The sequence below is a fragment of the Capricornis sumatraensis genome, chromosome 1 (assembly GCF_032405125.1).
Source record: "Capricornis sumatraensis isolate serow.1 chromosome 1, serow.2, whole genome shotgun sequence".
Classification (NCBI taxonomy): Eukaryota; Metazoa; Chordata; class Mammalia; order Artiodactyla; family Bovidae; genus Capricornis; species Capricornis sumatraensis.
The window spans coordinates 900,178-922,426 of NC_091069.1; the positions used below are offsets into that span (position 1 = coordinate 900,178).

General features: G+C 68.4%; 1 protein-coding gene across 2 annotated transcripts; it reads left to right on the top strand.

Annotated features, from left to right (window-relative positions):
- Positions 1–1,556: 1,556 nt before the first annotated feature.
- ABCA2 (ATP binding cassette subfamily A member 2) lies at positions 1,557–20,837 on the top strand. Of its 2 annotated transcripts, XM_068984792.1 has the most exons (49): positions 1,557–1,622; positions 5,111–5,204; positions 5,451–5,453; positions 6,148–6,259; positions 6,368–6,531; positions 6,777–6,904; positions 7,035–7,121; positions 7,397–7,615; positions 7,933–8,300; positions 8,506–8,665; positions 9,499–9,627; positions 9,717–9,884; positions 9,952–10,048; positions 10,294–10,467; positions 10,566–10,668; positions 10,747–10,861; positions 10,976–11,166; positions 11,269–11,419; positions 11,495–11,699; positions 11,816–11,980; positions 12,069–12,249; positions 12,322–12,534; positions 12,614–12,810; positions 12,890–13,072; positions 13,227–13,411; positions 13,941–14,061; positions 14,304–14,540; positions 14,620–14,826; positions 15,048–15,150; positions 15,249–15,544; positions 15,615–15,828; positions 15,919–16,024; positions 16,122–16,233; positions 16,306–16,366; positions 16,447–16,621; positions 16,765–16,880; positions 16,964–17,111; positions 17,221–17,344; positions 17,459–17,591; positions 17,707–17,824; positions 18,063–18,241; positions 18,319–18,460; positions 18,538–18,672; positions 18,954–19,057; positions 19,137–19,229; positions 19,428–19,530; positions 19,602–19,739; positions 19,815–20,021; positions 20,430–20,837. In XM_068984792.1, the coding sequence occupies exons 1-49, from the start codon at positions 1,557–1,559 to the stop codon at positions 20,463–20,465; spliced, it is 7,266 nt and encodes a 2,421-aa protein (XP_068840893.1). In that variant the 3' UTR covers positions 20,466–20,837. The 2 variants fall into 2 exon arrangements, with proteins under 2 accessions (XP_068840893.1, XP_068840891.1); XM_068984790.1 differs by lacking the exon at positions 5,451–5,453.
- Positions 20,838–22,249: the final 1,412 nt, after the last annotated feature.

Sequence of the window (22,249 nt, forward strand, 5' to 3'; positions counted from 1 at the left end):
CTTGGCACTGGTGGCAGCGTGGGCATGGGGGAGCACCAGGGGGTCCTGGTGTGCAGGGGAGGGGGGTGGGGGCTGGCGCTGAGCCTCTGGGTGGCGCTGCCAGGGCCCCAGGTGGGTGGGAGGCAGGTGGAAGCAGGAAGCTGCTGCCCTCCCCCTTGGCAGTGGCTTCCTGTCCTGACCTAGCCCCACGTTCTGATAGAGAAGGAAGTGTCCTCAGGCTGCGGGTGGAGGGAGGGGAGGAGGGGGGCAGGAGAGGGGGATGGATCCCCACCCCCTCCTGCCTTGCGCTCAGGTTAGAGCCTTCTCTGTGTAGCGCAGACTCAATACCACTTGGTTTGCCCCTCCCATTCACAAATTGGGAAACTGAGGTTAGGAGGAGCCCAGAGAAGCGCAAGGCAGGACGCTTCTTGCATCAGGGGCGGGCCTGCCCTCTGCTGGCCTCCCTGGGAATGGGCCTCCCCACCAGGCTCAGCCCCCGCCAGGAGCTGCCCCAAGCCTGTGGGTGCACTGGCCCCAGAGACCCCATACAGAGGCCACAGTCACCTGCACCCACAGGGAGAGAAAGCAGCCCCTCACAGAGGGCGCAGCCTCAGCCTCCCCAGACACCAGCCTGCCTCGCCTGCACAGGGCGGTTCACTGGGTCCCTTCTCCCCCTGGCTGAGCCCAGGGAGCTGCAGCCCCCACGGAGCCTAGCCAGGGCCGCCCTGCCACGTGGTCACCAAGTGGCTCATTCACAAGGAGCACACGGAAGTCTTACAGGGGAAGGACAGCCGCCCTGCCGCCCTTCTCGCCCCCCAAGGTGCAGGTGGGGTTGCCCCCAGTCTGGCAGGAAAGCCAACTTTTTGAGCCTTTAGAGACATGCCCACCTTGCACAGATAGGACCCGCATCCGAGGCTGCGCGCCCCCTCCCCAGGTATGGGTGACTCTCCCCCTCCAGCCCCCGAGCGCCCCGCGCGCTGGGATCTGGCTCTCAGGTTCAGATGAAATTCCTGCCATCGTCAGGCAGCCAGAGGTGGGGACCTGGTGGGGGGCGAGCAGCCCCCAGCATCCCCCGGGGGCCACGGGCCAGGGCCAGGGTCGACCTCGGAGCGCCTCTAAGGGAGGACTATTTCAGGGGGCCGGGGTGCTGCGCCTCGGCTCGGCGCCCCGAGAGAAGAGCGCCCTGGGACTGAGTCGGGGGTCTCGGTGTACGTCTGGCCCTTGTGCGCACCACCTCAACGCCTAGCGGGAGGCGGGCAACCAGAAAGCCTCTCGTGTCGGGTCACAGCTCCGGGAACCGCCCAAACGCCGGTGGGCAGGCGACCCGGGTCGGGCGGCGTGCGCAGGGCGCCCGCCGGCCCCTTTAAGCGGGGGCGGTGCGGCCGGGGGGCGGCGCGAGCCGCGGCCGCCGGGGCGGAGCCAGCGCCGAGCCGGTCCCGGAGGCTCGAGACCCCGCCCCGCGCGGGCGATGCCGAGCGGCGCGGCGGGCGGCGGGCGGCGCGGCGCGCAGAGGAGCGGGCGGCGGGGCGCGCAGAGGAGCGGGCCGCGGCGCGGAGGCGGCGGAGCGCGGCCCCGCCATGGGCTTCCTGCACCAGCTGCAGCTGCTGCTCTGGAAGAACGTGACGCTGAAGCGCCGGAGCCCGGTGAGCGACCCCCCGCGCCGCGGCCCGGCGGGAGCCGGAGGCTGCGCGCACCGGGGCCGGCGGCGCGCTCCCCGCGCGCACGTGCGGCGGCCCGGCCGGGCGCGCGCGGACCCCAGGCGGGCGGGGCGGCGGGTGGTCGCCCCTTCCACGCCTGCCCTCGCCCCGGCCTCCGGAGAGGGGGCTCGGCTGTACCCGGCCCGCCGCCCGCGTCCGCTGACAATCGTGGAGCTCGGCTGAGTCACGGGGCGGGCGCCCTCCGCAACGCGCTCTCCCGGGCCAGCCTCAGGGCTGGAAGGTGGCCCGGGCCCCTGGGGGAGCGGGAGGCCCTGCTTCCCCCGGCAGAGGACCGGCTGGAGGTCTGGGTCCGGCTCAGAGGCGCTGCGGTCTCTGGGCCCAGCCCTGGCGCCCCTGCAGGGACCCTGTCCCTCCTCCGGGCGCAGCCCTCTGTCCTTGGACAGGCGCCTCTCCTCGCGCACATCCACCGGCCCTCGCTCGCGGGCTCGCGCCGCGTCCACGCTGTGCCTGCCTCGGCCACCCAGGCCCTGCTGCACTCTTTTGTCCTTCGGGGCCCTCCTCCCTGAAGCGCTCCACTCTCCGCTCCCCCAACCCGGCCTCCCCCCGCACCCCCCCCCCCCCCCCCCGGGACTGGGTCCTGTGACTACCATGCTCCCCAGCTCTCTGCCCTGTGCTTGAGGGTGCAGGGCACAGCAGCTGTCAGGGGCTGAAGCGCCAGTGAGGAGAGGGGCTGGGGCCGTATGGGTGTCATCACTGCCACTGCTCCAGCCTTGGGAAGGGCAGGGGCATCTGCTGGCCTGCCCAGCTGGCACCAGCCACATCGCAGCGAGGCCTGGGCAGCTCGGGTTCTTGACAGGACACGGGATTTTCCAGGATGGGGCTCAGGGCAGGTTGGGGTCTGGAGATGGAACCTGAGGTGGAGGCATCCTCTCGCCCCTCTGGAGTTTGGGGCTCCTGTCCCACCTGGCCCCAGGGCCCCTTGAGCCGACCTGCTCCTGCCTGGGCCCCTCCCTGAGAGGGGTTTCAAAGTGCACAGTGGGAAACCCAGACCTGCAGATGGGCAGGGTAGCCGTCATCACCCTGGCCTGGCAGGATTCCCCTGGGCACCTGGCCCTGACAGGGAGCCAGGCTTGTGTTCGCTCGCTGCCCGTGGCGCCCGGGGCTGGCTGGCGCTGGGCTCGTGGGTCAGCCCTGCAGCCTCTGGTGCTGCCTCCTCCGCTGCAGGGTTTGGGTCACCGGGGCCAGCAGGGCGGGGCCCTGGGGAGGGGTTGGACTGGACATGGGCATGCGTCAGTGTCAGCCCTCGAGTTCCTGGCAGGGAGGATGGGAGCTGGGAGCAGAGGCTCCCATGAGGGCCCCAGCATCTCCTGGGGACCTCAAGGCTCAGGGAAGTGGGCACCTGGCAAGCAGGGGGGAGCTGCCCACGGACTTACACCCAGGAGTAGCCCCCGCATGTCAGGTTGGGCCTCCCCAGAGCCTTCCTTGCCCTGCCCCATGGTGCCCCCAGGGATGGCTGAGCTTGTGGAGGTCCTTGGCTGTGGCCACAGCACAGCAGGAATGCTTCCTCCAGGGTGGCTGAGGCCTCGCTGGGCTCACGCCGGGGGCTGGGGCAGGCTAGGTGGCGGGCACACTCCTCCACTTTTCTGGGAGGGTCTTGGGCGTCACAGTCGGCTCCCTGGACTTGGCCGGCAGAGGGTCTGCCTGCGTGCTGCATGCCTCGCTGAGGGTGCATATGTGCCCTGGGGGAAGCCTGGTCTGGGGGGTCGGAACCAAGGATCTCTGTGCCCGGCTTGCTCCATCTTCCCAAGCTTTGCGCCTCGGTTTCTCCATCTTTCGGTGTGGACCTTGGTCTGGATACCGGTCTGTCCTGGGGCTTCTGGCTGCTCCTGGTGGGGGGACCAGGTCCCTGGAGTCGGGGGCAGTGCCTCCGTCCTCAGGCCTCACCTGTTCTCTTCTGGACTCAGCGGGAGGGGCCTGGAGGGGACACACGGGGCTGGCCCGTCTCCAGGGACAGGGGTCCGACCGCCTTGTAGGCCGCTGGGTGGGGCACCCAGGTGGGGCTGACCCTGCACTGCCTGCCGTAACCAGATGCCCCTCTGGCCACCCGCCCGCCAAGCAGGCCTCCCTCCTCCCAGCAGCTCCTGTGTGGCCGTTGCTATAGCAATGAGGAGGCAGCGGGCCTGTTGCTGCAGTTACTCGCGGAGGTGCCCGGAGGCAGGGCGGGGGTGGGTGGGGCCGGCTCAGCGGCCATGACCCCTGCCACTCGGTGTGCACACGGCAGGCACCTGTCCTGGTCCACATGCCTCCTGGGCTGGCCCCGGGCTGGCTGTTGGCTCAGGGCGGGGGTGGAGGCTGGCACGGGCTGGGGCGGGCGTGGGGCGCAGACACATGGCAGGGTGTTCCACACCACAGAGCCCTATTGTCAGCCCAGTAAACACAGCAGCGTCTGGCCCCACCCTGGGGGACCAGGGCTTGGGCCCTGGGCCAGAGAGAGCGCCGCTGGGTCAGCACTCTGAAGTCAGTTTGGGATGGGGGTGAGGCTGAAGGAACCTTGGTGCCTCTGCAGAAGCTTAGTAGGGGTAGGGGTCAGGACGTGCCCTCGGGTGGGCCAGGGGCCCCCAAAGAGCAGCCAGCCCAAGGTCCGCCTCCCCCTTCCATTGTGCCCTCCCTGAGCCAGGAGGGGTGCAGGCGGGAATGGAGGGGAGTCTGGACCCCGAGCACTTTACCGCTCCAGGCAGGTCCCAGCAGGGCTCACCTCGGTGCTCAGCCTGCAGCCGAGTCGCGAGTTGCGCTGGGAACCCTGATCAGAGGCCCCAGGCAGGGCCGCGCCCACCCGAGCCACCTGGGGGGCGGGGTGGGCCAGGGCAGGAGGCACCTGCGTCTCAGGGTCGAGGGGGGCTGTCAGACCCCTGACCAGGTCTTCCCGGAGGCTCAGGGCCCAGGGGTACAGCCAGGCCCTCCCCCCACCCACGCCTCACCTTCTTAGGCCTTTGTGGGGGTGGGGGCGGGTGGAGATTGATGCCACTACAGCTGCAGGGAGGAGGGCTGACTCCGGGGACGGTCGGAGTCACAGCCCAGAGCAGACACTCCTGGATCCTCTGAGATCTTGCCCAGGCAGCCCTGCAGGCAGGCAAGGAGCTGGGCGGTGCGTGGGTCAGCGTGGACCGCCCGCTGCCTGATCCGCCCTTGCCAGACTCCAGCGAGGCGCACCTGGACCGGGTGTCGGGACCCGGCTCGCTTGAGCCAGAGAACGCTGACCCTCTCCCCTCCAAGAGGCTCCGGAAGGGAGGGGCTGCGATTTCCGTGGGCTCGGGGGGCCTGGGTGGACCTGTGGCCCATGGCGGGGCACGCAGGGTTCGGTGGGGCTGGGCTGGCCCTGGGAGGGGTGGGTGTCTGTCTGTGAGGGAGAGGAGGGTTTGGGTGTGTCCTGTCCAGCCCTGGGCAGGCGGCCTCACTCCGCCCGCCCTTTCCAGTGGGTCTTGGCCTTCGAGATCTTCATCCCGCTCGTCCTGTTTTTCATCCTGCTGGGGCTTCGGCAGAAGAAGCCCACCATCTCTGTGAAGGAAGGTGAGGGGCTCCTGGGGGCCCGGCTGGGAGGGGCGGGCAGGCGGCCCTCACGGCATCTCGCACACTCGTCGGCGTGCACACAGCTGCTCCCGGCCTAGGGGTGCCTGTCCCCCGGCGCGGTCCCATGCCCCGCGCCTGGCCGGGCTGGGGTGCCCGAGGCGCTGGGCCTCACTGTCTCCTCTGTTCTGTTCTGCCCCTCCTCCCTGCCCTGCATGGTTTCTGTCCTCCTCCCGGGCCTGCACGCAGTCTGTAAGTGCGCGGTCGCCCCCCCCCGCCCCCCCCCCGGCTGGCCCGGGCATCCTCGGGGGCCCTGCGGGGCCTCCTGGTGAAGCTAGTGCCCTCCCCCGCCCCTCGCTTGCACTAACGGCGTCTCCTGGCCAGCTGGGTCCTGCAGGGCCCCTGCCTGCTGTCAGGAACAGCTGGCTTGGTGGGGTGGGGGTGGGGTGGTGGGAGGTCAAGGCTGGAGCCCCTGGACCTCAGTGGCTCCCCAGTCAGGCTCCCCGGTGTCATCCAGGGTGGGGTCGCCTGGCCCTGCTGTGCAGGGCTGCAGCACCTGGCCGCTGTCCACTCAGACCTAGTGGGCTCCTGCGTTCACTCTACTAACCAGCTGGCCAGAGAGGTCAGAGGTCACTGCCCAGTAGGGGCCCCCTGTGCTCCTGAACCCTGGGGGCAGTGCTGCCTCGTGTTCTTAGGGAAGCAGTCAGAGCGCTGGCCTTAGCTGGTGGAGGGAAGAGGGACGCTCTGGCAGTTGTGGGGAAGGGATGGTGAGATGCCCTTTGACCTCTGACCTGCCGGGGTCATCTGCACTAGAACAGTCAGCCGTCTGTTTCCCGTCTGCTGCCTGCAGCTGCTTTTCTTCCTGACTTTCTCTAAATCTCTCTTCTCGGCCTCTGTCTCTTCCCCTCCCCACCGGCCGCGCCCCTCCCCGGCCCTGGGCCCTCAGCCTTCTACACAGCGGCGCCCCTCACCTCCGCCGGCATCCTGCCGGTCATGCAGTCGCTGTGCCCCGACGGCCAGCGGGACGAGTTCGGCTTCCTTCAGTATGCCAACTCCACGTGAGTGCCCCGCCCCCGGGCCTGGGCCCCGCCCCGCCCGGCTGCCCCGCCCCTGGCTGCCCCGCCCTGGGCCTGGCGGCCTGCTGGTGACGGCCAGTGGTGCTTCAGGGTCACACAGCTGCTGGAGCGCCTCAACCGCGTGGTGGAGGAGGGCAACCTGTTTGACCCGGCGAGGCCCAGCCTGGGCTCGGAGCTGGAGGCGCTGCGCCAGCACCTGGAGGCCCTCAGCGCCAGCCCAGACCCCTGGGACAGCCGCGCAGCCCGACCTGCAGGTGTGCCTGGGGGCGGATTGGTGCCTAAGCCCGCGGTCAGCGGTCAGCGGGGTTTGAAGCCGGGCTCGGGTGCTTCCTGCCGCGGGCTCCACGCCCAAACCCCCGCCTGGCGCTCACCAGGAGCCTGCTGCCCGTCACTGTGGCCAGCCACAGTGGGAGCTGCTGGGAGCTCAGCTCTGAGGCCCTTTGGGGCTCCCTGGCCCCGGGCAGGGCCGGCCTTCAGCCCTGTCCTTCTGCCTGTCCAGTGGCCTCCTTCTCTCTGGACTCGGTGGCCAGGGACCCGCGGGAGCTGTGGCGCTTCCTGACACAGAACCTGTCACTGCCCGATAGCGCGGCCCGGGCTCTGCTGGCTGCCCAGGTGGATCTGCCCGAGGTGAGGGCCGGGGGCCTCAGTGGGTGCCTGCGTCTGCTCCTGGGAGCCCCCCGCCCTGGCCCTCCGCTGGCTCCCGTGGGGGTGCAGGGCTGGAGCCCCAGCAGCTGATCCATGACCCCCTCACGCTCAGGTCTATCGCCTGCTTTTTGGCCCTTCGCCTGGCTTGGACGGGGGTTCAGGGCCCCCCAGGAATCAGCAGCCCCTGTTCCAGATGGAGGTGAGGGGCACACGCTGCCTGCTTCTGGGTGGGTGAAGAGAGGCCTCCCATTGAGGGTGAGGGGGTCCCCAGGAGTTGGTGGTTGTCCCAGGGAGGCAGGGTGGGAATGCGTCTCTCTCCCGCCCCCTGCCCCCACTTGCTGTTGCAGGACCTGGGTGATCTCGGACCCGGCCCGCTGGGTGGGGCAGGGTAAGGCCCTGGGCCGTGTGGGCCAGGCCTTTGGTATCCTCTTGGCTGAGGCTCCTTTCAGCCATTCCTCTGCACCCTGTCCCCAGGAGCTGCTGCTGGCCCCTGCCCTCCTGGAGCAGCTCACGTGCATGCCAGGCTCCAGGGAGCTGGGCCGGGTGCTCACTGTACCCCGGGGTCAGCAGACAGCGCTGCAGGGATACCGGGATGCGGTCTGCAGAGGGCAGGCTGCAGCACGTGCTCACCGTTTCGCGGGGCTGGCTGCTGAGCTCCGGAACCAACTAGATGCAGCCAAGATCGCCCAGCAGGTGAGGCCTGCCCACCGGACGGCCTGCAGCTCTGGCACCTGGGTGGGGGGTGGGGGTGTGCCAGGACTCCTCGGCGTCGCCGGGAGCGCCTGGGCCCGGGGCTCTGCCTGGCTGTCCTTGGGTCCCCTGCCTGGGCCTTCGATCCAGCCTGTCTCCCCGCCCCTGGTCGGCGCTCCTTGACCCCCAGGCTGCTCCCCTGCTCGCCTCCTGTGTCTCCTGCGGGAGTCCTCCCCGTTCCATGCTGACCTCCGCCTCCCGTGCAGAGCAGCCCCCAGACCCTGGGCCTGCGTCTGCCCACTCGCCCCGTTTCCCCTCAGCTGGGCCTGGACGCCCCCAGTGGCTCTGCTGCCCCACAGCAGCCACCACCCCCACCGCGGCTGCAGGCGCTCCTGGAGGACCTGCTGGACGCCCAGAAGGTCCTGCGGGACGTGGACGTCCTCTCAGCTCTTGCCCTGCTGCTGCCTCAGGGTGCCTGCGCAGGCCGGGCTCCTGGGCCCGCAGCCAGTGGCCCTGGTGGGGTGGCCAACAGCACCAGGGCTGGGGCGGGCCCCAGCTCCAACAGCACGGCTGAGGAGGGGGCCCCGTCCGCTGCAGCCCCGGCCCCCTCGGACGCGCTGCAGGGCCAGTGCTCCGCTTTCGTGCAGCTGTGGGCCGGCCTGCAGCCCATCCTGTGCGGCAACAACCGGTAGGTGGGTGGCAAGGGCAGGGTGAGGAGACCGGGGGTTGCTGGGCCTGCCCCCAGGCCTGGCTCTGACGCCCCCTCCCTGGTCCCGGTCCATGGACCCCTACTCCATGCCGACCGTTGGATGCCTGCACCCGCTCGGAAGCCCCGCGCGCACCCCTCCCTGCCGACACCCCGTCCCACCTCGAGTCTCACCTGCTTGCCCCAGCACCATCGAGCCCGAGGCGCTGCGAAGGGGCAACATGAGCTCCCTGGGCTTCACGAGCAAGGAGCAGCGGAACCTGGGCCTCCTCGTGCACCTCATGACCAGCAGCCCCAAGATCCTGTACGCGCCCGCGGGCTCTGAGGCAGACCGTGTCATCCTCAAGGTGTGCGCCTCAGGCTGCCCGTGTCCTCTGGAGCAGGAACTGAGGGAGCTGGGCAGAGGGTTCTGCAGGCTGCGGATGCCAGTGGTGGGGGGGGCGGTGGCGGTTGGTAGAATTGGCACGAGAGGGGTGCAGCCCTGGCTCTTGAGAACTCCGGGGCTTGGCTCTCTGGGTGAGGGGACCTGGGAGCAAGTCCTAGGTGCAGGGGCACTTTGAAGGCTGCCTTGAGGATGCCCTGCCTGGCTGGTGTGGCAAAGGGTCCTGGCTGGCTGAGCACAGCCAGGGCTGGGCAGCACTGGTGAGGACAGAGGGGGGGCTGCAGGCAGAAACCCTCCAGAGCGTTGTCTGGGTGAGATTTGGGCAGGGCAGCTGCGTGGTTTGGGACCAGCTGAGAGCACGGTGTCCGTGGCCCTCCCAGGTTGCAGTCTGGAAGAAGTAGAAACCGGGGCTGGAGATGGCCCAGGAAGGGGAGGGGCTGTGGAGGGGGTCCCTAGGATGAGCATGAGGGGAGATGAGGGCCAAGTGTCAGGGCCACTTGGGACATATGTGGAGGGGTCCCACAAAGGGGCGGGGAAGACACCGCTGGTGGCAGGGAGTGGGGAGGCTGTGCTTTCCTGGGAGCCGGGCAGAGGGGGTCTCAGGGGAGGCGCTGAGCAGAGGCCTGGGAGGGAAGGCCTTGGAGCTTCCAGGGGCCATCTGGCCAGACCTAGATTGGTGGTTGGTGGGGACTGGCCAGTGGGTGGCCTCCAGCCAGGGAGCGAGGTAGGGAGTGAGAACCCCCCCTTGCTGGCCGGGGTCCTTCCATGAGCCCCATGCTCTGCCCTCACGCTCTGCAGGCCAATGAGACCTTCGCCCTTGTCGGCAACGTGACTCACTACGCCCAGGTGTGGCTCAACATCTCAGCGGAGATCCGCGGCTACCTGGAGCAGGGAAGGCTGCAGCAACACCTGCGCTGGCTGCAGCAGGTGCTGGGGGGCTGGGCTGGGGTGGGTGTGGCAGGGGCCCACCTTGGCTAGCCCAGGCCACCCTCTGAACCGGTCTCCCCCTCCCGCAGTACGTGGCCGAGCTGCGGCAGCACCCGGAGGCCCTGAGTCTGTCGCCCGAGGAGCTGCCGCCCGCCCTGCGCCAGGACAACTTCTCACTGCCCAACGGCTCGGTCCTCTTGCAGCAGCTGGACACCATCGACAATGCGGCCTGCGGCTGGATCCAGTTCATGTCCAAGGTGGGTGGGTAGGCCCCACTGGGCCCTGCGGGTGCCCAGGCCACCTCTCAGGACACTCCTCTCCTAGGTGAGTGTGGACATCTTCAAGGGTTTCCCAGATGAGGAGAGCATTGTCAACTACACCCTTAACCAGGCCTACCAGGATAATGTCACCGTATTCGCTAGTGAGCCAGCCCCCTGGGCAGGTCCCCAGCCCGGTCCCCCGCCTCTCCCCTGCCCTAGACCTACCCCCCCACCAGCCCCGCCCCCACCCCTCGGCCCCGCCCCCACCCTCGGCCCCGCCCCCACCCCTCGGCCCCGCCCCCACCCCTCGGCCCCGCCCCCACCCCTCGGCCCCGCCCTCCCTCTCCCTTCCTCGGCCCCGCCCCTCATCTCCCCTTCCTCGGCCCCGCCCCTCCTCCTGTCCCAGGTGTGATCTTCCAGACCCGCAAGGACGGTTCCTTGCCGCCCCACGTGCACTACAAGATCCGCCAGAATTCAAGCTTCACGGAGAAAACCAACGAGATCCGCCGGGCCTACTGGCGGCCGGGGCCCAACACCGGCGGCCGCTTCTACTTTCTATATGGCTTCGTTTGGATCCAGGGTGAGGGCCGATCCTGGGTCCGCGGGGGGGGGGGGTGGGTGCGGGGTGCGGGGCGCGGCCTCCGTGGACCACCATCCTCTTGCTCCACCCACCCGCAGACATGATGGAGCGCGCCATCATCGACACCTTCGTGGGCCACGACGTGGTGGAGCCCGGCAACTACGTGCAGATGTTCCCCTACCCCTGCTACACGCGGGACGAGTGAGTGCAGACGGAGCGCTGGGCGAGCGCTGGGCGCCCGGTCCGCGGCCTCCGCCTCACGCCCCTCCCTCCCGCCAGCTTTCTGTTTGTCATCGAGCACATGATGCCGCTCTGCATGGTGATCTCCTGGGTCTACTCTGTGGCCATGACCATTCAGCACATCGTGGCGGAGAAGGAGCACCGGCTGAAGGAGGTGGGAGGAGGGGGAAGAGGGGAGGGAGGAGGGGGAAGAGGGGAGGGGTGGAGGCGCAGGAGGGGGCGATGGAGACAGGTGAGAGGTGGAGAGGAGTGCCCTGCCGCCCCACAGGTGATGAAGACCATGGGCCTGAACAACGCGGTGCACTGGGTGGCCTGGTTCATCACGGGCTGCGCGCAGCTCTCCATCTCGGTGACGGCGCTGACCGCCATACTCAAGTACGGCCAGGTCCTTGCCCACAGCCACGTGCTCATCATCTGGCTCTTCCTGGCTGTCTACGCTGTGGCCACCATCATGTTCTGGTGAGTGCTGTGCGGCAGCAGCGGGCTGGAGGGCGGGCTTGCTTCGAGCAGGGACCCAGGCCTCGGGTGTGGCTGACGGCCCGTGGCCCTGACTGCTCCCAGCTTCTTGGTGTCCGTGCTGTACTCCAAGGCCAAGCTGGCCTCGGCCTGCGGCGGCATCGTCTACTTCCTGAGCTACGTGCCGTACGTGTACGTGGCTATCCGCGAGGAGGTGGCCCACGACAAGATCTCCGCCCTCGAGAAGTGCATCGCGGTGAGGGTCATGCGGGTGGCCCAGGCCTGGGGGTGTCCGGCCTCGCTTCCTGCACTGACACTGCTGTCTCCTCAGTCCCTGATGTCCACGACAGCCTTCGGCCTGGGCTCCAAGTACTTCGCTCTGTACGAGGTAGCGGGCGTGGGCATTCAGTGGCACACGTTCAGCCAGTCTCCCGTGGAAGGGGATGACTTCAACCTGCTCTTGGCTGTCACCATGCTGATGGTGGACGCGGTCGTCTATGGGGTGCTCACGTGGTACATTGAGGCTGTGCACCCAGGTACCGAGCCCTTTGGAGGGAAGGGGAACAGGAGAAGGGGGCTGTCTCTAGGGGGACACATGGCCTGGGGGGGTCGGTGACCCCAGGCCCTGAGTCAGCCTCCCCTCTCCCCATAGGCATGTACGGGCTGCCCAGGCCCTGGTACTTCCCACTGCAGAAATCCTACTGGCTGGGCAGCGGGCGGACGGAGGCATGGGAGTGGAACTGGCCGTGGGCTCGCGCCCCCCGCCTCAGCGTCATGGAGGAGGATCAAGCCTGCGCCATGGAGAGCCGGCGCTCGGGTGAGTGGAGACCAGGGTGGGGACTGGGGCAGTTGCTGACTTTGAGGGGCTGAGGACATCCTTGGTGCTGACTTTGGCCCCGGTGCAGAGGAGACCCGGGGCATGGAAGAGGAACCCACCCACCTGCCGCTGGTGGTCTGCGTGGACAAGCTCACCAAAGTCTATAAGAACGACAAGAAGCTGGCTTTGAACAAGCTGAGCCTCAACCTCTATGAGAACCAGGTCGTGTCCTTCCTGGGCCACAATGGGGCTGGCAAGACCACCACCATGTGCGTGTCGGGGGTGGGTGGCAGGGAGGGCTCCCTTCAGGAGGTGGGGCCGTGACCTTAGCTGTCTACCAGGTCTATCCTCACCGGCCTGTTCCCACCTACGTCGGGCTCGGCCACCATCTACGGGCACGACATCCGCACAGAGATGGACGAGATCCGCAAGAACCTGGGCATGTGTCCCCAGCACAATGTGCTCTTCGACCGGCTCACGGTGGAGGAGCACCTCTGGTTCTACTCGAGGCTCAAGAGCATGGCCCAGGAGGAGATCCGCAAGGAGATGGACAAGTGGGTGGGGCTTGGGCGGGACCCGAGGCTGCAGGCAGCAGCACCCCACCCCCGCGGCTCACCTCCCATCTGCCCTCAGGATGATCGAGGACCTGGAGCTCTCCAACAAACGGCACTCACTGGTGCAGACGCTGTCCGGCGGCATGAAGCGCAAGCTCTCGGTGGCCATCGCCTTCGTGGGCGGCTCCCGGGCCATCATCCTAGATGAGCCCACGGCCGGCGTGGACCCCTATGCGCGCCGCGCCATCTGGGACCTGATCCTGAAGTACAAGCCGGGTGAGCGGCTGCTGAGGGTGGGGAGAGCAGCCCCTGCCCGGCCCCACCTGGCCGCCCCTCTGATCCCCGTCTCCCCCAGGCCGCACGATCCTCCTGTCCACCCACCACATGGACGAGGCTGACCTGCTTGGGGACCGCATTGCCATCATCTCCCACGGGAAGCTCAAGTGCTGCGGCTCGCCTCTCTTCCTCAAGGGCGCTTACGGGGACGGCTACCGCCTCACGTTGGTCAAGCGGCCTGCCGAGCCAGGGGGCCCCCAAGGTCTGTGCGGAAGCCACCTGCCCCAGACTCCTCCTCAAGACCAGTGAGGTTGAGGGGCTGGGCTCTCACCATTGCCCAGTGGCCCCAGGATGCTAGCTGGGCCTGGCCCACCCTCTCCCCCAGCCCCTGAGTGAAGCCCTCCCTACCCTCCCAGAGCCAGGGCTGACAGCCAGCCCCCCAGGTCCGGCCCAGCTGAGCAGCTGTTCCGAGTCCCAGGTTTCCCAGTTCATCCGCAAACATGTGGCCTCCTGCCTGCTGGTCTCCGACACCAGCACCGAGCTCTCCTACATCCTGCCCAGCGAGGCAGCCAAGAAGGGGGCCTTTGAGCGCCTCTTTCAGGTGTGTGAGTCTGGGCTGGGCTGATGAGGTGGGGTTGAGGTCTGTAAGTGGGGGAGGCGGAGGAGGTGTGTTCAGCAGAAGAGGCGGGCCTGGCTCAGGGGCGGGGCCAGCGGAGGGGGCGGGCCTGATGGAGGAGGCAGGACTGGGCTCGGGGGCGGGGCCAGAGGAGGGGCGGGTCCACTGGAGGGGGCGGGGTGGGACGGGGCCAGTGAAGGGGGCGGGCCTGGTGGAGGATGCAGGACTGGGCTCGGGGGCGGGGCCAGCGGAGGGGGCGGGTCTGCTGGAGGAGGCGGGTCTGCTGGAGGAGGCAGGACTGGGCTCGGGGGCGGGGCCAGCGGAGGGGGCGGGCCTGCTGGAGGAGGCAGGACTGGGCTCGGGGGCGGGGCCAGCAGAGGGGCGGGTCTGGTGGAGGAGGCAGGACTGGGCTCGGGGGCGGGGCCAGCGGAGGGGGCGGGGCTGCCCAAGAGGTGGGCACCGCCTGCCCTGCAGCCACCCCCTGTGAGGTGGGCCTCACGCAGCTCTTCCACAGCACCTGGAGCACAGTCTGGACGCACTGCACCTGAGCAGCTTTGGGCTGATGGACACGACACTGGAGGAAGTGTTCCTTAAGGTATCGGAAGAGGACCAGTCGCTGGAGAACAGTGAGGCAGGTGAGACTCCAGAGCTGCTGATCAGCTCTGCCCCCATCCCCTGGTTCCGCCAGCTCTGAGCGTGAACCTAGGGTTGTCACTCTTACCCTGTCTCTGGGGGCCAAGGGTTTTAGGTGGGAACAGGGAGCCAGGAGGCCCCAGGGTCAGGCTGGGGCTGGTGCCTGGGGTGGGTGGGTGAGTGTGGAGGCCTGCAGGTGAAGGCTGCCCTGAGCCCCCACGCGTCTCCCCTGGCCCCTCTGCAGATGTGAAAGAGTCCAGGAAAGATGTGTTACCAGGGGCTGCGGACCCGGTACCCGGGGAAGGTCCTGCCAGCAACCTGGCACGGTGCGTGGAGCTGGCCCAGTCACAGGCGTCGCTGCAGTCTGCATCCTCGGCGGGCTCTGCCCGTGGTGACGAGGGGGCCGGATACACCGACGTCTACAGCGACTACCGCCCTCTCTGTGACAACTTGCAGGACCCTGACAATGTCAGCTTGCAAGGTGGGGGCTGTGGGATACAGCTAGGAAGGTCCCTGGAGGGTGGAGCGGGGCCCATGCTCAGCTCCTGCCTCCTGTGCAGAGGCAGAGGCGGAGACCCTCACGCGGGTTGGCCAGGGCAGCCGCAAGCTGGAGGGCTGGTGGCTGAAGGTGCGCCAGTTCCACGGGCTCCTGGTGAAGCGCTTCCACTGTGCCCGGCGCAACTCCAAGGCACTGTCCTCTCAGATCCTGCTCCCCGCCTTCTTCGTCTGCGTGGCTATGACCGTGGCGCTGTCTGTCCCAGAGATCGGTAAGGCTGCCTGTCCAGGCACCCGGACATCCACCTGCTTGGGAGCCACGTGGGGGGTGCCCTGGGCATGGTAGCTGAGGCTGGTGGGCACACTCTGGGGTTCCTTTGGGGTGCAGACTTCAAGCTTGGGACCCCTGTGGGTACTAGGAAGAGGGGACCTGGGCCGTGAGGGGCTGGCAGGCTGTAGGAACTTGCTCAGGCTTCTCCGTGTTTCCCGCCAGGCGACCTGCCCCCGCTGGTCCTGTCCCCCTCTCAGTACCACAACTACACGCAGCCCCGTGGCAACTTCATTCCCTATGCCAACGAGGAACGCCGGGAATACCGGTGAGCCGGCAGCGGGTCCGCCGTGGGGGGCGGGGGCTAGTGCAGGGGCTGGGGGAGCTGACCTGACCCCCACCTGGACTTGCTCTTTACTTTCCCAGCTTGCGACTGTCCCCCGATGCCGGGCCCCAGCAGCTGGTGGGCACCTTCAGGCTGCCATCGGGTGTGGGAGCCACCTGTGTGCTCAAGTCTCCGGCCAACGGCTCGCTGGGGCCCACGCTGAACCTGAGCAGCGGTGAGTCGCGCCTGCTGGCCGCACGGTTCTTCGACAGCATGTGCTTGGAGTCCTTCACCCAGGGGCTGCCGCTGTCCAACTTCGTGCCGCCCCCACCCTCGCCCGCCCCGTCCGACTCCCCTGTGACCCTGGACGAGGACCTGCTGCCCACCTCCGGGTCAGGTACTGGCTAGTGGAGCCGCCTGGGGCTCGGGAAAGTGGGGGCCAGGCTGACTGTGCGCTCTGCCTGCAGAGAACTGGACCTCGGCGCCCTCCCTTCCACACCTGGTGCGGGAGCCCGTCCGCTGTACCTGTTCGGGGCAGGGCACTGGCTTCTCCTGCCCGGGCAGTGTGGGTGGGCACCCACCCCAGATGCGGGTGGTCACGGGTGACATTCTGACTGACATCACGGGCCACAATGTCTCCGAGTACCTGCTCTTCACCTCTGACCGCTTCCGGCTGCACCGGTGAGCAGAGGGGAGGGGTGCGCCGGCCGTGGATGGGGAGCGGACCCCCATTGCCCGCCCGGCCTCACGGGTGGTCGGCTTGCCACCCAGGTACGGGGCCATCACCTTTGGCAACGTCCAGAAGTCCATCCCAGCCTCGTTTGGGGCCCGGGCCCCGGCTATGGTGCGGAGGATTGCAGTACGCAGGGCTGCCCAGGTGAGCCCCGCTCAGCCCTGGGCCCGGCCGCGTCCCGCCCTCGCCCAAGGTCTGCAGGGACGACAGGCTCTGGGGGTCTCTCTGTGCTCCCCCGCAGGTTTTCTACAACAACAAGGGCTACCACAGCATGCCCACCTACCTCAACAGCCTCAACAACGCCATCCTGCGTGCCAACCTGCCCAAGAGCAAGGGCAACCCTGCGGCCTATGGTGGGTGAGCGGGGCAGGGCGGGGTGGGCCTGCAGGGGCAGAGCAGGTCCTGAGGCTGCCCCTGTGCTGCAGGCATCACCGTCACCAACCACCCGATGAACAAGACGAGTGCCAGCCTCTCTCTGGATTACCTGTAGGTGCGGGCGGGGGTCGGGACGGGGCGCCGCCGCGGGACCGCGTGCCGGCCAGGGCTGAGGGCCTCCTCGCCCCCAGGCTGCAGGGCACCGACGTAGTCATCGCCATCTTCATCATCGTGGCCATGTCCTTCGTGCCGGCCAGCTTCGTGGTCTTTCTGGTGGCCGAGAAGTCCACCAAGGCCAAGCACCTGCAGTTTGTCAGCGGCTGCAACCCCGTCATCTACTGGCTGGCCAACTACGTGTGGGACATGGTGTGCCCCCAGACCCCCGGCCCTCCCCCGTGCCCCCGCCCCTCTCTGGGACCCCCCCCCCCCCGTCCTGCCCTCGGGACCCTTGCCCCTGTCCCCAGGCCGCTCCACCTCTGGCCCCTCACCTGCCACGCCTGCTCCGATAGCTCAACTACCTGGTCCCGGCCACCTGCTGCGTCCTCATCCTGTTCGTGTTCGACCTGCCGGCGTACACTTCCCCCACCAACTTCCCGGCTGTGCTCTCCCTGTTCCTGCTCTACGGGTAAGCTGGCGGGGGCGGGGGCGGGGCGGGGCGGGGTGCAGGGGGCGGGCGGCTCAGTGACGCCGCCTGGCTGCCGCCCGCAGGTGGTCCATCACACCCATCATGTACCCGGCCTCCTTCTGGTTCGAGGTCCCCAGCTCGGCCTATGTGTTTCTCATTGTCATCAACCTCTTCATCGGCATCACTGCCACCGTGGCCACCTTCCTGCTGCAGCTCTTTGAGCATGACAAGGTGGGCCGGGGTGGCGGGGTGGGGGATGGCAGGGCAGGGCTGAGGCTGGACACCTGAGGTGCCGTGACACCTCCCCCCGCCCCCCCCCCCCCCGGCCGTGACCCTCCAGGACCTGAAGGTTGTCAACAGTTACCTAAAGAGCTGCTTCCTCATCTTCCCCAACTACAACCTGGGCCACGGGCTGATGGAGATGGCGTACAACGAGTACCTCAACGAGTACTACGCCAAGATCGGTGAGGCTGCGGGGCTGATGGCGCGGCCCCTGGGTCGGGGGGCCTAGGCGGGCTCCAGGCCTCGGGGTGAGCGGGTGCTCCCGAGGCCCCAGCCCTGAGCCAGCTGCCCCACAGGCCAGGTTGACAAGATGAAGTCTCCCTTTGAGTGGGACATCGTCACCAGGGGCCTGGTGGCCATGACCGTCGAGGGCTTTGTGGGCTTCCTCCTGACCATCATGTGTCAGTACAACTTTCTGCGGCAGCCGCAGTGAGTGCCACGGCTCTGCGGGTGGCGGCGGGGCTGGGCGCTGCCCTCTGGCGTGGCCCCGGCGCTCGGGCCCCAGGCGGCGTCAGCCACGCGCTAACCCCACCCCGCCCCCCAGGCGCATGCCCGTGTCCACGAAGCCCGTGGAGGACGACGTGGACGTGGCCAGCGAGCGGCAGCGAGTGCTCAGGGGAGATGCAGACAACGACATGGTCAAAATCGAGAACCTGACCAAGGTGGGCCCTGGGCGTGGGGGGGCTCCTGGCCGGGGGGCGGGGCCCAGAGTAAGCGGGGAGGGGGGCCTGGCTGGGGAGGCGGGGCCTGGGGCAGGCGGGGGCGGGGCCTGGGCAGGCGGGGGCGGGGCCTGGGGCAGGTGGGCTGGGGGCAGGTGGGCTGAGGGCGGGCGGGGGGGGGCGGGGGGCCCAGTGGGAGCTCACAGGGCCTGCTAAGCGGCCGCCCTCTCACCTCCGACAGGTGTACAAATCGCGGAAGATTGGTCGCATCCTGGCCGTGGACCGCCTGTGCCTGGGTGTGCGTCCTGGCGAGTGCTTCGGCCTCCTGGGCGTCAACGGCGCGGGGAAGACCAGCACCTTCAAGATGCTGACAGGGGACGAGAGCACGACGGGGGGCGAGGCCTTCGTCAACGGGCACAGGTGCGGGCAGACGGGCGGACGCCTGGGCGGGCAGGCTGGCGGCCGCGGCCCCGGTGCTGATGGCGCCGTGTCCCCAGCGTGCTCAAGGAGCTCCTCCAGGTGCAGCAGAGCCTGGGCTACTGCCCGCAATTCGACGCCCTGTTCGACGAGCTCACGGCCCGCGAGCACCTGCAGCTGTACACAAGGCTCCGGGGCATCCCCTGGAAGGACGAGGCGCGGGTGAGGGTCGCCCGGCGGGGGAGGCGGCCGGTGTGGTGGTGTGGAGGGGGGCCCCCTGACGTTCCCGTCACTCCCAGGTGGTGAAGTGGGCCCTGGAGAAGCTGGAGCTGACCAAGTATGCCGACAAGCCTGCCGGCACCTACAGTGGAGGGAACAAGCGGAAGCTGTCAACAGCCATCGCCCTCATCGGGTACCCAGCCTTCATCTTTCTGGTGAGCCCAGGGGTGGCCCTGGGGGTAGGATGGGGGATGGAGGATGACGTGGGTTGGGGAGGATGGGGATGGGATGGGGAGGATGGGTGATGGAGGAGGATGGGGGATGGGGTGGGGTGGGGATCAGGTACCCCAACCTTCATCTTCCTGGTGACTGGCCGTCAGGGTGGGATGAGGGTCAGAGCCCCATCTTTGTGTTCTTGGTGAGCCTGGTGGGAAGCAGCTGCTGGGGCCAGCCGGGGTAGACGGGGTATAGCAGCTGAGCCTGGCACTACCCCCAGGACGAGCCTACCACAGGCATGGACCCCAAGGCTCGGCGCTTCCTCTGGAACCTCATCTTGGACCTCATCAAGACGGGGCGCTCGGTGGTGCTGACTTCACACAGGTCTGCCCCTGCCCCCACCTGCCCCACGCCCCCCCACAAGCCCCTCCACTCCGTGCCAGCCTGTGGGTCTCGCCCGCAGCATGGAGGAGTGTGAGGCGCTGTGCACGCGGCTGGCCATCATGGTGAACGGACGTCTGCGCTGTCTGGGCAGTATCCAGCATCTGAAGAACCGGTAAGCCCCGGCACCGGAAGGCCTGGGGGGAAGGGGCACAGGGGGGCGAGGGAGGGGGCGGGGGGCCTGGGTGGGGAGAGGCACAAGGGGCGGGGTCCCACGGGGGCGGCCGAGGTCACAGGGGGCGGGGTGTCCACGGGGACAGGCCGAGCCTGGGCCCCTCTGCTGGCTGGGTGTGGCCACGAGCCTGTCCTGCAGGTTTGGGGATGGTTACATGATCACGGTGAGGACCAAGAGCAGCCAGAACGTGAAGGACGTGGTGCGGTTCTTCAACAGGAACTTCCCGGAGGCCATCCTCAAGGTGGGCAAGGCCTGGGAGGCGGGGGGGAAGGGGGCACCGCCCGAGCAGCCTCTGACCTCTGCGCCCCCCAGGAGCGGCACCACACGAAGGTGCAGTACCAGCTCAAGTCCGCGCACATCTCGCTGGCGCAGGTGTTCAGCAAAATGGAGCAGGTGGTGGGCGTGCTGGGCGTCGAGGACTACTCGGTCAGCCAGACCACCCTGGACAACGTGAGTGCCCCGGGCTGGGGCCGCCCTCCCCCCTGGGCCGGCCCCCCCGCCCACGCCCCTGCTCCCACCCACCAGGTGTTCGTGAACTTCGCCAAGAAGCAGAGCGACAACCTGGAGCAGCAGGAAACGGAGCCCCCCTCGGGCCTGCAGTCCCCGCTGGGCCGCCTGCTCAGCCTGTTCCGGCCGCGGCCTCCCCCCACTGAGCTGCGGGCGCTAGTGGCCGACGAGCCCGAGGACCTGGACACGGAGGATGAGGGCCTCATCAGCTTCGAGGAGGAGCGGGTGAGCCAGGGGCTCGGGTCAGGGCCGCGGGCTGGCCAGGGGGCCGGGCTCGGGGCGGGGCGGGGCGGGGCGGGGCCTCGGGCCCCACTGTTCTGAGCCGGACTCACCTGATACTCGGGAGTAGTGTGGATCTTGGAGGCCCGGGCGCAGTCAGGGGAGACAGACCACGGCGACCTCCTAGCACCTTGGAAACGGAGGGCGTTTTGGAGCCAGGCAGAGCTGAGGTGGGCAGAGCAGAGCCTGGGAACAGCAGCCACAGCCGCCGGCCTGGCAGGGGCGGACCACCCGGGAGCCCTGCGCGCACCGAGAGGGAGCTCGGGGCGGACAGAGGCAGGAGGGCCAGCGAGAGGGCCGGCCCGGGCCGGGGGCGGACTCACACAGCCCAGCCGGCCTGTTGCTGTCCACCAGGCCCAGCTCTCCTTCAACACGGACACGCTCTGCTGACCGCCGGAGCTGGGCCGAGCTTACGCAGTGGGAACAGAAGTCAGGCGGTGGCTGAGGTCCCTCGTGTGCACCCCCCCTCCCCGCGCCCACCTGCCAGGCCCTGGAATGGGCGGTCCAGGGCCAAGGGCTTCACCCTCCTCCAGCCCTGCCCCATCGGCCGCCGCGCCGCCCTCCCCTCGTTGTGCCGAAGGCTGGCCCAGCCCCGGGCTGCGTACACCCTCACCCTGCTCTGCCTTAAAGCCTTGCGGTCTGGCTGGCCCCTGGCCTCTGCCCTTGCCTAGCTCTGCCCACCACTCCCAGGGCCGCGGGGTGCCCCGGGCTGCCAGGACCGCCCAAACTCTCCTGGCGGGACCTGGCCTCCGCATGGGCTGAGCTCTTACACCCAGTTTGGATGGTGGCTGCTGCCGGCTTTGGGCTGAGGTGAGGGGTGGGTTCGGCCTCACCCAAAGCGCCTATTTATTTTGCTTTAGGATAAGGCTCTCTCACCCTGGCTTCCCGCAGGGAGGCTGCCAGGGCTGGTGGGCCAGGAAGCAGGAACGGAGACGCTGGCCCCACCGGCCAGGTGAGGGGCCTGACCCCCCTCCCTGCCCCTCCTGCTGGCATTGCCCTCCCCCCAGCTTGGCCCCCTGCCCTCCCACCTGGGAGCCAGACCTGTACATAGCGCACAGATGTTTGTTTTAAATAAACAGAAAAGTCCATGCAAGCCCGTGTGTGTGGGGTGGGGTGTGGGGTGAAGGGGACCCACTGGATGCCAGGACACAGCACCTGCCCGCAGGCACTGGCCTCTAGCTGGGGGAAGGAGATGGGGTCAACCTGGAGGAGGGGCCGGTCTCCTCTCCCCTCACTGGCCCTTCTAAACAGAGCTGTTAAAGTGCTGCTGGAAAGGGCCCGCAGGCAGGAGCTCAAGAGAGAAGTTTCCACCAGAGATGAGGCCCCACAGGGGCCCTGAAGGGGAAGGGTGGGCAGCTCCACGGGCCCCTCTGGCGGCTGCTCTGCGGACGTGGCAGGGGCGGCGGGGATGGTCAGACAGTCCCAGTGCCGCGGGGAGGCTGTGGTCCTGTTAAGGCTGGCACACAACGTGGTAGGCAGTTCAGACGACGCAGGTGGAGAAAGCACGGGTGGCGAGTCTGTGCTTCCCGTGTCCAAGGCCACTGCAGGCGCACGCACAGGCTCAGAGCCATAGGCACGAGCGCAGGGTGCTTTCGTTTGCTGGATCTCTCTCTACCACTTGGCCTGCTTTGCTAGGGCCACCCTAACAGAGAACCGCCACTAGGCAGCTTACACACCAGACACCTGCTCTCACCCTCGGGGGCCAGAAGTTCAAGGTCAAGGTGCTGGCAGGTTGGATCCTCCTGAGGTCATGGGGTGGCGAGAGCTCCCTGCTCTCCCAGCCGCTGGGGGTCTTTTGGTCGCCTCTGGTGTCCTTGGCTTGTAGGACATCGCCTGGCTCTCTGCCTCCAGCTCCACACAGGATTCTCCATCTGTGTGTGTGAAGGTGTCCATATCTGCCCTTGTTATGGGGACACAGTCATACGGGCTGGCGCGCATTGCCATGACCTCATCTTGATCACCCCCCTTTCCAAATACAGCCACATTCTGAGAGTGGGGGCTGGGGGGAGGGCTGGAACATGTGAATTCAGAGGGGGCAGCCATAACACCAGGGAACCTCAGGCCAGTGGGGCCCGCCCTCCATCCTCCGGGGCTGCACCAGGCTCCCACCCCCCGGGGACTGCAGGCCGTTGATTCATCCTTCGTGTACTTACGGGGACGTCCCAGAGGCGCCG